This window comes from Crinia signifera, chromosome 5 (assembly GCF_055691185.1).
Source record: "Crinia signifera chromosome 5, ASM5569118v1, whole genome shotgun sequence".
Lineage (NCBI taxonomy): Eukaryota > Metazoa > Chordata > Amphibia > Anura > Myobatrachidae > Crinia > Crinia signifera.
Genome location: NC_139221.1, coordinates 4,541,644 through 4,552,092, shown reverse-complemented (window position 1 = coordinate 4,552,092; position 10,449 = coordinate 4,541,644). Strand labels below are relative to the sequence as shown.

Here is a 10,449-nt window from a genome sequence, read left to right as displayed (position 1 = left end):
TCTTGTGTATCCATATAGTTATATATGTATTACATATAAAATGTGTCTCTTTATGTATATATCATTACAATACAATAGCCATCTACAGCTCTGATTGGTTGATGAAATCCAACATGGTGGGCAACCTGGTTTAGACCAGTGATCACTTTTGGATCATATTCGGCAATGGAATTACCCCATACATACATTACACAAAAGGGAATTGCCCCCATCCATTACCGATGTATAGACCCCCTTGCTTTAAACAAAGTAGTCTGTGGAAGCTAGAAGGACAATGACTATAGTAAGGAACAGTAGCAGATGTTGCATCCTTGTGCAGAAGTTATTTAATTGAGATAAGTGTGGAAAGTCCCAATCTAATTCCAAATATAAAATAGGATCTGCACCTCTTATGTGTGCCCATGGTGGTCGGAGGACGGAATATTCCATACACATTTATCTATCTAGAAGTGTCACTCAGTGGAAAGTTCTAGGAATGGTGGAGTTCCCCTGACTCTGATGGCTAGGTGTTCTCACTGGTCAGCTCCAGGTCTCCAGCTTCTCCTTCCTCCTCAGCCTTCATGTGGTGGTTTTAGGTGGTACCTCTGGAATTAGTCAGAGAAGTAAGTTCCATTGTAGTGGAAGGGTTTGTCCGAAACACAGCGACCAATGACTTCAGGGGTCCATCGTTCAATGTTCACTTTAGTGAAGGTCTTGTCTGTAGGTTTCACGATGATGGTGTTCCTGGTGGCCACGGATGGGTCCTCATCAAAGAAGTTGAAAGGACGGAGGAAGAACCCCACCGCGTTTCCAGGAGTGGAAGTATTGGGGATGTCCTCAGCGTGGGGGATGTGGAGAAACCCTACAGTCACCCAGGCGACGAGGTCCTGGTAATGAATACAAAGGCAGCTTGGTTAGGACATTATTTATACACATTTAGCACATCACTAATACTGATGGATAACCATATTACCCCAACGCATCCAAGCTACAAGAAGAAAACCCCAAATGTGACCACATCAGATGCCACCAGTTCTGTGGGGACTGAAAATCAAATGAAAGTTCCATGGAACAAAGTAATTAGCGGCACCAGTTAGTTAGTCTAGTAAAAGAGGATATTAAATACCAACAAACCCTGATACCAGTCTTCTGTGAGGGTTTTACTGCTATTCGCAGAATTTGGTGTAAAATAACGCGGCCTTCATTTCCTTACCACCTGAAAAGACCACGAGGATTAGCGAAATGCACTTGCTTATTAGCGATCACATGTAACACGGGATGTGGGAATCTGCATGGACATCTCTGCAAGTACCGGACAAGCAATTCCCCTTTAACACTGCATATGCCAGTATTTGGTCACAGGTCCGCGATGTGTCCAAATACTGGCATCAGACATCAGGCTGGCATCAGACAGGGTGAGATGGTGCTGTGACTCATAACTGGGAGCCTGGGTGACCTGTTCACACTGTCATTGTGCCAGAGTCATACATAACGCCAGTACCGATACACATCTGTCCCTGTGCCGGAGTCATACATAACGCCAGTACCGATACACATATATCCCTGTGCCGGAGTCATACGTAACGCCAGTACCGATACACATATATCCCTGTGCCGGAGTCATACATAACGCCAGTACCGATACACATCTGTCCCTGTGTCGGAGTCAGACATAATGCCAGTACCGATACACATATATCCCTGTGCCGGAGTCATACGTAACGCCAGTACCGATACACATATATCCCTGTGCCGGAGTCATACATAACGCCATTACCAATACGCATATATCCCTGTGCCGGAGTCATACGTAACGCCAGTACCGATACACATATATCCCTGTGCCGGAGTCATACGTAACGCCAGTACCGATACACATATATCCCTGTGCCGGAGTCATACATAACGCCAGTACCGATACACATATATCCCTGTGCCGGAGTCATACGTAACGCCAGTACCGATACACATATATCCCTGTGCCAGAGTCATACATAACGCCAGTACCGATACACATCTGTCCCTGTGCCGGAGTCAGACATAATGCCAGTACCGATACACATATATCCCTGTGCCAGAGTCATACATAACGCCAGTATCGATGCGCATCTGTCCCTGTGCCGGAGTCATACATAACTCCAGTACCGATACGCATCTGTCCCTGTGCCGGAGTCATACATAACGCCAGTACCGATACACATCTGTCCCTGTGCCGGAGTCATACATAACGCCAGTACCGATACACATATATCCCTGTGCCGGAGTCATACGTAACGCCAGTACCGATACACATCTGTCCCTGTGCCGGAGTCATACATAACGCCAGTACTGATACACATATGTCCCTGTGCCGGAGTCATACATAACGCCAGTATCGATGCGCATCTGTCCCTGTGCCGGAGTCATACATAACGCCAGTACCGATACGCATCTGTCCCTGTGCCGGAGTCATACATAACGCCAGTACCGATACACATCTGTCCCTGTGCCGGAGTCATACATAACGCCAGTACCGATACACATATATCCCTGTGCCGGAGTCATACGTAACGCCAGTACCGATACACATCTGTCCCTGTGCCGGAGTCATACATAACGCTAGTACCGATACACATCTGTCCCTGTGCCGGAGTCATACATAACGCCAGTACCGATACGCATCTGTCCCTGTGCCGGAGTCATACATAACGCCAGTACAGATGCGCATCTGTCCCTGTGCCAGAGTCATACATAACGCCAGTACCGATACACATCTGTCCCTGTGCCGGAGTCATACATAACGCCAGTACCGATACACATCTGTCCCTGTGCCGGAGTCATACATAACGCCATTACTGATGCACATATATCCCTGTGCCGGAGTCATACATAACGCCATTACCGATACGCATCTGTCCCTGTGCCGGAGTCATACATAACGCCAGTACCGATATACATATATCCCTGTGCCGGAGTCATACATAACGCCAGTACCGATACACATCTGTCCCTGTGCCGGAGTCATACATAACGCCATTACTGATACACATATGTCCCTGTGCCGGAGTCATACATAACGCCATTACCGATACACATATATCCCTGTGCCGGAGTCATACATAACGCCATTACCGATACGCATCTGTCCCTGTGCCGGAGTCATACGTAACGCCAGTACCGATACACATCTGTCCCTGTGCCTGAGTCATACATAACGCCAGTACCAATACACATCTGTCCCTGTGCCGGAGACATACATAACGCCAGTACCGATACACATCTGTCCCTGTGCCGGAGACATACATAACGCCAGTACCGATACACATCTGTCCCTGTGCCGGAGTCATACATAACGCCAGTACCAATACGCATCTGTCACTGTGCCAGAGTCATACATAACGCCAGTACCGATACACATCTGTCCCTGTGCCGGAGTCATACATAACGCCAGTACTGATACACATCTGTCCCTGTGCCGGAGTCATACATAACGCCAGTACCGATACACATCTGTCCCTGTGCCGGAGTCATACATAACGCCAGTACCGATACACATATATCCCTGTGCCGGAGTCATACATAACGCCAGTACCGATACACATCTGTCCCTGTGCCGGAGTCATACATAACGCCAGTACCGATACACATATATCCCTGTGCCGGAGTCATACATAACGCCAGTACCGATACACATATATCCCTGTGCCGGAGTCATACATAACGCCAGTACCGATACACATATATCCCTGTGCCGGAGTCATACATAATGCCAGTACCGATACACATCTGTCCCTGTGCCGGAGTCATACATAACGCCAGTACCGATACACATCTGTCCCTGTGCCCGAGTCATACATAACGCCAGTACCGATACACATCTGTCCCTGTGCCGGAGTCATACATAACGCCATTACCGATACACATATATCCCTGTGCCGGAGACATACATAACGCCAGTACCGATACACATCTGTCCCTGTGCCAGAGTCATACATAACGCCAGTACCGATACACATATATCCCTGTGCCGGAGTCATACATAACGCCAGTACCGATACGCATATATCCCTGTGCCGGAGTCATACATAACGCCATTACCGATACACATATATCCCTGTGCCGGAGTCATACATAACGCCAGTACCGATACACATACAGTATATCCCTGTGCCGGAGTCATACATAACGCCAGTACCGATACACATATATCCCTGTGCCGGAGTCATACATAACGCCAGTACCGATACACATATATCCCTGTGCCGGAGTCATACATAACGCCAGTACCAATACGCATCTGTCCCTGTTCTGGAGTCATACATAACGCCAGTACCGATACACATCTGTCCCTGTGCCGGAGTCATACATAACACCAGTACCGATACACATCTGTCCCTGTGCCGGAGACATACATAACACCAGTACCAATACGCATCTGTCCCTGTGCCGGAGTCATACATAACGCCAGTACCGATACGCATCTGTCCCTGTGCCGGAGTCATACATAATGCCAGTACCGATACACATCTGTCCCTGTGCCGGAGTCATACCTAACGCCAGTACCGATACGCATCTGTCCCTGTGCCGGAGTCATACATAACGCCAGTATCGATGCGCATCTGTCCCTGTGCCGGAGACATACATAACGCCATTACCGATACACATCTGTCCCTGTGCCGGAGTCATATGTAGCTGTTACTAGGAGAGTGTTATATACATGACCCTGCTCTATGCACAGACTGATAACCATGCCCTCCTCTCCCTGGCCAATCATAACCACGTAAACAGAAATATATGGAACTGATATACACTGAGGCGCAAAAAATACTTCGAGATTTTATAGGGTGTGATCCTCCTTTCTGATATCGTCTCTTTTGGTGATGTCCGGTCTAATTTGCCCGTTTCAAATACAAGTGAATGTCCGTGATGAGAGAAAGAAAAAATAAAAAGGATTTTTTAGAATGTGTGTTAGTTATTCTTCTATTTCTCCGTGTTAACAAATATAAAGTGCTGTTCAGTAAGATGACGCAGAATACGATGTGTGTACCAGACTCACGTTTATGTAAGCTGGTGTGAAGCTCATAAAGGTTTCTTTAGTGATATTTCGTGATTACTTGAAGGTTAATGTATCTTCTTAAATACACTCGTAAAAGAAAAAATGCAACATGTGTAAATTTGTAATGCACAATATGTTTAGTGCTGAACCAGCGTACCTCACTCACCAAAAGTATAGAAATGATAAGTGTATAAAGGTTTCTTTAAAATATGGGCATACCCCAACATCCAAGAGGTGGTGGCTGTTCACTCCAGTGGCATCTGGAGAGGAGTATACAGCCACCACCCCTTGGATGTACTGTATGTATTGGATTTTGTTCTGCTTTTTTTGTTTTTAATCGTGTTGTTTTTACACCTTTGGGTGTTGTATTGGACTTGTTTTTACATTGTTCTGAGCCCTTGATGGTCAGGTGTTTTCTATGAATTACCTGGATTAAAGCTTTGTTCTAAAAAAAATTCATACTGACTGGTATAAAAGTCTTTTTCCGGAATAAATACTAAAGAAACCGCTACAGGCTTGGTGCCGCGTTGAGTAAGGTACGCCATTATCTTTTGGCCTAGCCCACATTTAAGTTTAAAGTCACAGAGATATCTATACATTGGGTATATCTTTTCTTTATATGTATTCTGGATGAGGTGAAATATTTTGAAGAGTTTCCGAGGTTCCACGTCTAAAAAAGGGTACTTGTGTATTATCTGGGCACCCGATTTTTTCATCGCAGGGCAAAAAATCGCGTCGCATTGCATGCAATCATATCACATGCGATGCGACGCGATTGGACCCGATTTTTAATTGTACAAGCACCCACATGCCTGATTCCTATGTTAAATGCCCCCCAGACCCGATTTTTTATTGTACAACCACCCTGATGGGTAATCACTATGTTAGATGGCCCCCCATTGTTAACGCCACCCCACTATCAACCCAAACCCAAAGCGTGGCGAGCGCAGCGTGCTCGCGAGGGGTGGTGGTACGCGTCCTCCGACTTTTTCATATCCTCACTATCCATGTCGGTGCGGAGTTGATCTTATATAGTGTGGCGAGCACAGCAAGCCACCGAGCCCAAAGCGTGGTGAGCGGACGCGGATTACTTCACATATATTCCGCGTCCCCTCGTGGGGCTCGCTGCGCTCGCCACGCTGCGGGCTCGGTGGCTCACTGCACGCCACACTATATAATTGTTTAAGGGTGAGTGAAGTATACCACTAATATTGTGAAAACCTCACCACTATAAACAAAAAAATTCTCTTAAATATCTGACATATGGTATATCAATTTCCTTCCGAGAAAATCTGGAAGACCATCACGTGGCACATGAGGATAAAAGATATACAAAAGAAACCTTTATGAGCTTGAATACCACCTAGGGTATTTGTGTAGTTTCACGGCGCCAGCAATGCGCCGTACTACTTCCTGTTTGTATGCTCGGCAAACTATCTAAAATAAACTAACTTAAGTCCATGCCAACATGGATAGTTCATACCCCCACTATCCATGTTGGCATGGAGTTGATTTTAGATAGCGTGGCGAGCGTAGCGAGCCACCGAGCCCGCAGCATGGGCGAGCGAAGCGAGCCCCGCAAGGGGACTCAGATGCACGGCCCATACTGGCGTCGTGAAACTACACAAGTACCCCACCTAGATTACCGTGAGTTGGGGTACGCCCATATTTTAAAGAAACCTTTATACACTTAGAAGAATAACTAACACACATTCTAAAAAATCCTTTTTTTTTTTTCTTTCTTTCATCACGGACATTCACTTGTATTTGAAACGGGCAAATTAGACCGGACCCTAACATCACCGAAAGAGACGATATCAGAAAGGAGGATCACACCCTATAAAATCTCTAAGTATTCTTTGCGCCTCAGTGTACATCAGTTCCATATCTTTCTGTTTACGTGGTATTGAAGTGTTGGTGACACTTGTGGGAGCTGTATTAGGGCTGCATAGCGCCATATACGATCCTGTCATCTCGATATTCTAATCATAACCACGTGTTGTACAGAATGTCCTCTCCCCCCACTTACGGCCATCCCTCCCCCACAGCCTCATATCAGCATGCCCTAATAGCTAAACTATGGCAGGGCATGCTGGGATATGTAGTTCTACAACAGCTAGAGGGCCCCTGACTTGCAGGTTCTTCCAGGCTGACATGAGGTTTTTGTGTTTTTAATCTGTACAGATGTAGCCGGCCTAATCTTTGCAGGGGCTGGCTATTCTATCGACAGCCCCCGCCAGCGTCCGGCTACCACCAGGGGCACTCGTGCACAAGGTGCTCGCGCGCCCCGTGGCAACGGAACCTGCCGCCGGTCCCCACCACCTCCCCCGCCGTCGCCAACGGTCTCTCTCGCCGCCCTGCGCACCCTCCCCCCAAACTGGGAAGAGTCTCCCTGAAGTGGAGACGAGCAGGGAGACGCTGCCCAGCTGCCATAATGCGCATGCGCTTCCCAGTCTCTATCGCTGCACTCGCCAGTAAAAGGGATCTGGCGGGCGCCAGTCAAGGATAAAGCCTGCTACATCTGTATGTCGGCGTAAGTTGACATTGACTCTATATAAATATACCATGCATTTACTATGCTTCGATACTATTATATTCCCCCGTCACATGCGCTGGGATGGGAGGGTACTGTATGGACAAGTTGTTTTTGGGGACAAAACATAAAAAAATGAATGGCGACCTTTTTCAGGGGTTGACCAATAGTGGTCAACATGATGACTCTCCCTCCTCCCCAATCTCTCCGCACATGTCACTGACGAGCTGATTGCTGGGAACACTGGGGTGGGGGGGGGGGGAGCGGCTGTTATAGCCACAAGGGCTACCACAACATGGCTGCTTGGTGTGTTGGATCCAGCTGCCGGGTGGCATGGTGCATAGTTACATCCAGGGACACACATGATCACAGTGTATTTGTTTCTGTATCTCTGTGCGATGTCCGCAGTGAATCATTAATATATGTATTACTCACCGTGTTCACAATGTCCTCATTGTTGCGGATGAAATTCTCAAAATAGACAGTGGGTTCCCACGGGTCACACTGAATGTATATGCTGCTGCTGCTGAGCTCCGATTCGCTGTGCCGCGTTACCGCCAGGCTGTACCTATAGATCAGAGTCAAATTAGGGGGTTGTCCTTTTCATCCTACTTCCAGCCAAATGACATCACATACAGCGGGCACCTTTCTGGGAGTGGGAAAAGGCGATGGGGTGTTCTCCAGTGACATCACATATAGAGGGCACCTTTCTGGGAGTGGAAAGGGTCGATGGAGTGGTGTTCTCCAGTGACATCACATACAGCGGGCACCATTCTGGGAGTGGGAAGAGGCGATGGCGCAGTGTTCTCCAGTGACATCACATATAGTGGGCACCTTTCTGGGAGTGGGAAGGGGCGATGGCGTGGTGTTCTCCAGTGACATCACATACAGTGGGCAACTTTCTGGGAGTGGGAAGGGGCGATGGCGTGGTGTTCTCCAGTGACATCACATACAGTGGGCACCTTTCTGGGAGTGGGAAGGGGCAATGGCATGGTGTTCTCCAGTGACATCACATACAATGTGCACCTTTCTGGGAGTGGGAAGGGGCAATGATGTGGTGTTCTCCAGTGACATCACATACAGCGGGCACCTTTCTGGGAGTTGGAAGGGGCAATGGCGTGGTGTTCTGCAGTGACATCACATACAGCGGGCACCTTTCTGGGAGTGGGAAGGGATGATGGTGTTGTGTTCTCCAGTGACATCACATACAGCGGGCACCTTTCTGGGAGTGGGAAGGGACGATAGTGTGGTGTTCTCCAGTGACATCACATACAGCGGGCACCTTTCTGGGAGTAGGAAGGGGCGATGGCGTGGTGTTCTCCAGTGACATCACATACAGCGTGCACCTTTCTGGGAGTGGGAAGGGACGATGGTGTGGTGTTCTCCAGTGACATCACATACAGCGTGCACCTTTCTGGGAGTGGGTAGGAATGATGGTGTGGTGTTCTCCAGTGACATCACATATAGTGGGCGCCTTTCTGGGAGTGGGAACTGGCGATGGCATGATGTTCTCCAGTGACATCACATATAGTGGGTGCCTTTCTGGGAGTGGGAAGGGGCAATGGCGTGGTGTTCTCCAGTGACATCACATACAGCGTGCACCTTTCTGGGAGTGGGAAGGGGCAATGGCGTGGTGTTCTCCAGTGACATCACATACAGCGTGCACCTTTCTGGGAGTGGGAAGGGGTGATGGAGTGGTGTTCTTCAGTGACATCACATACATCGGGCACCTTTCTGGGAGTGGGAAGGGGCGATGGCGTGGTGTTCTCCAGTGACATCACATACAGCGGGCACCTTTCTGGGAGTGGGAAGGGGCGATGGAGTGGTGTTCTCCAGTGACATCACATACAGCGGCACCTTTCTGGGAATGGGAAGGGGTGATTGAGTGGTGTTCTCCAGTGACATCACATACAGCGGGCACCTTTCTGGGAGTGGGAAGGGGCGATGGCGTGGTGTTCTCCAGTGACATCGCATACAGCAGGCACCTTTCTGGGAGTGGGAAGGGGCGATGGAGTGGTGTTCTCCAGTGACATCACATACAGCGGCACCTTTCTGGGAATGGGAAGGGGTGATGGAGTGGTGTTCTCCAGTGACATCACATACAGTGGGCACCTTTCTGGGAGTGGGAAGGGTGATGGCGTGGTGTTCTCCAGTGACATCACATACAGCGGCCACCTTTCTGGGAGTGGGAAGGGGCGATGGAGTGGTGTTCTCCAGTGACATCACATACAGCGGGGTCCTCTCTGGGAGTGGGAAGGGACGATGGCGTGGTGTTCTCCAGTGACATCACATACAGCGGGCACCTTTCTGGGAGTGGGAAGGGGCGATGGCGTGGTGTTCTCCAGTGACATCACATACAGCGGGCACCTTTCTGGGAGTGGGAAGGGGCGATGGTCTGGTGTTCTCAAGTGACATCACATACAGCGGGCACCTTTCTTGGAGTGGGAAGGGGTGATGGCGTGGTGTTCTCCAGTGACATCGCATACAGCAGGCACCTTTCTGGGAGTGGGAAGGGGCGATGGAGTGGTGTTCTCCAGTGACATCACATACAGCGGCACCTTTCTGGGAATGGGAAGGGGTGATGGAGTGGTGTTCTCCAGTGACATCACATACAGTGGGCACCTTTCTGGGAGTGGGAAGGGTGATGGCGTGGTGTTCTCCAGTGACATCACATACAGCGGGCACCTTTCTGGGAGTGGGAAGGGGCGATGGAGTGGTGTTCTCCAGTGACATCACATACAGCGGGGTCCTCTCTGGGAGTGGGAAGGGGCGATGGCGTGGTGTTCTCCAGTGACATCACATACAGCGGGCACCTTTCTGGGAGTGGGAAGGGGCGATGGCGTGGTGTTCTCCAGTGACATCACATACAGCGGGCACCTTTCTGGGAGTGGGAAGGGGCGAT

At 49.1% G+C, this 10,449-nt stretch overlaps 1 protein-coding gene across 4 annotated transcripts in view; it reads right to left on the bottom strand.

The window, feature by feature from the left end:
• Nucleotides 1–308: 308 nt before the first annotated feature.
• The window catches only part of AOC1 (amine oxidase copper containing 1), a 130,651-nt gene continuing 120,510 nt past the window's right edge, over nucleotides 309–10,449 (bottom strand). For all 4 annotated transcript variants that reach the window (XM_083186543.1, XM_083186542.1, XM_083186540.1 and 1 more), the window contains exons 4-5: nucleotides 7,983–8,115; nucleotides 309–866 (exon numbers count right to left, since the gene is read on the bottom strand). In XM_083186543.1, the coding sequence (XP_083042669.1) occupies nucleotides 591–866; nucleotides 7,983–8,115 (409 nt within the window). In that variant the 3' untranslated portion in view covers nucleotides 309–590. The remainder of the gene's footprint in view (nucleotides 867–7,982; nucleotides 8,116–10,449) is intronic.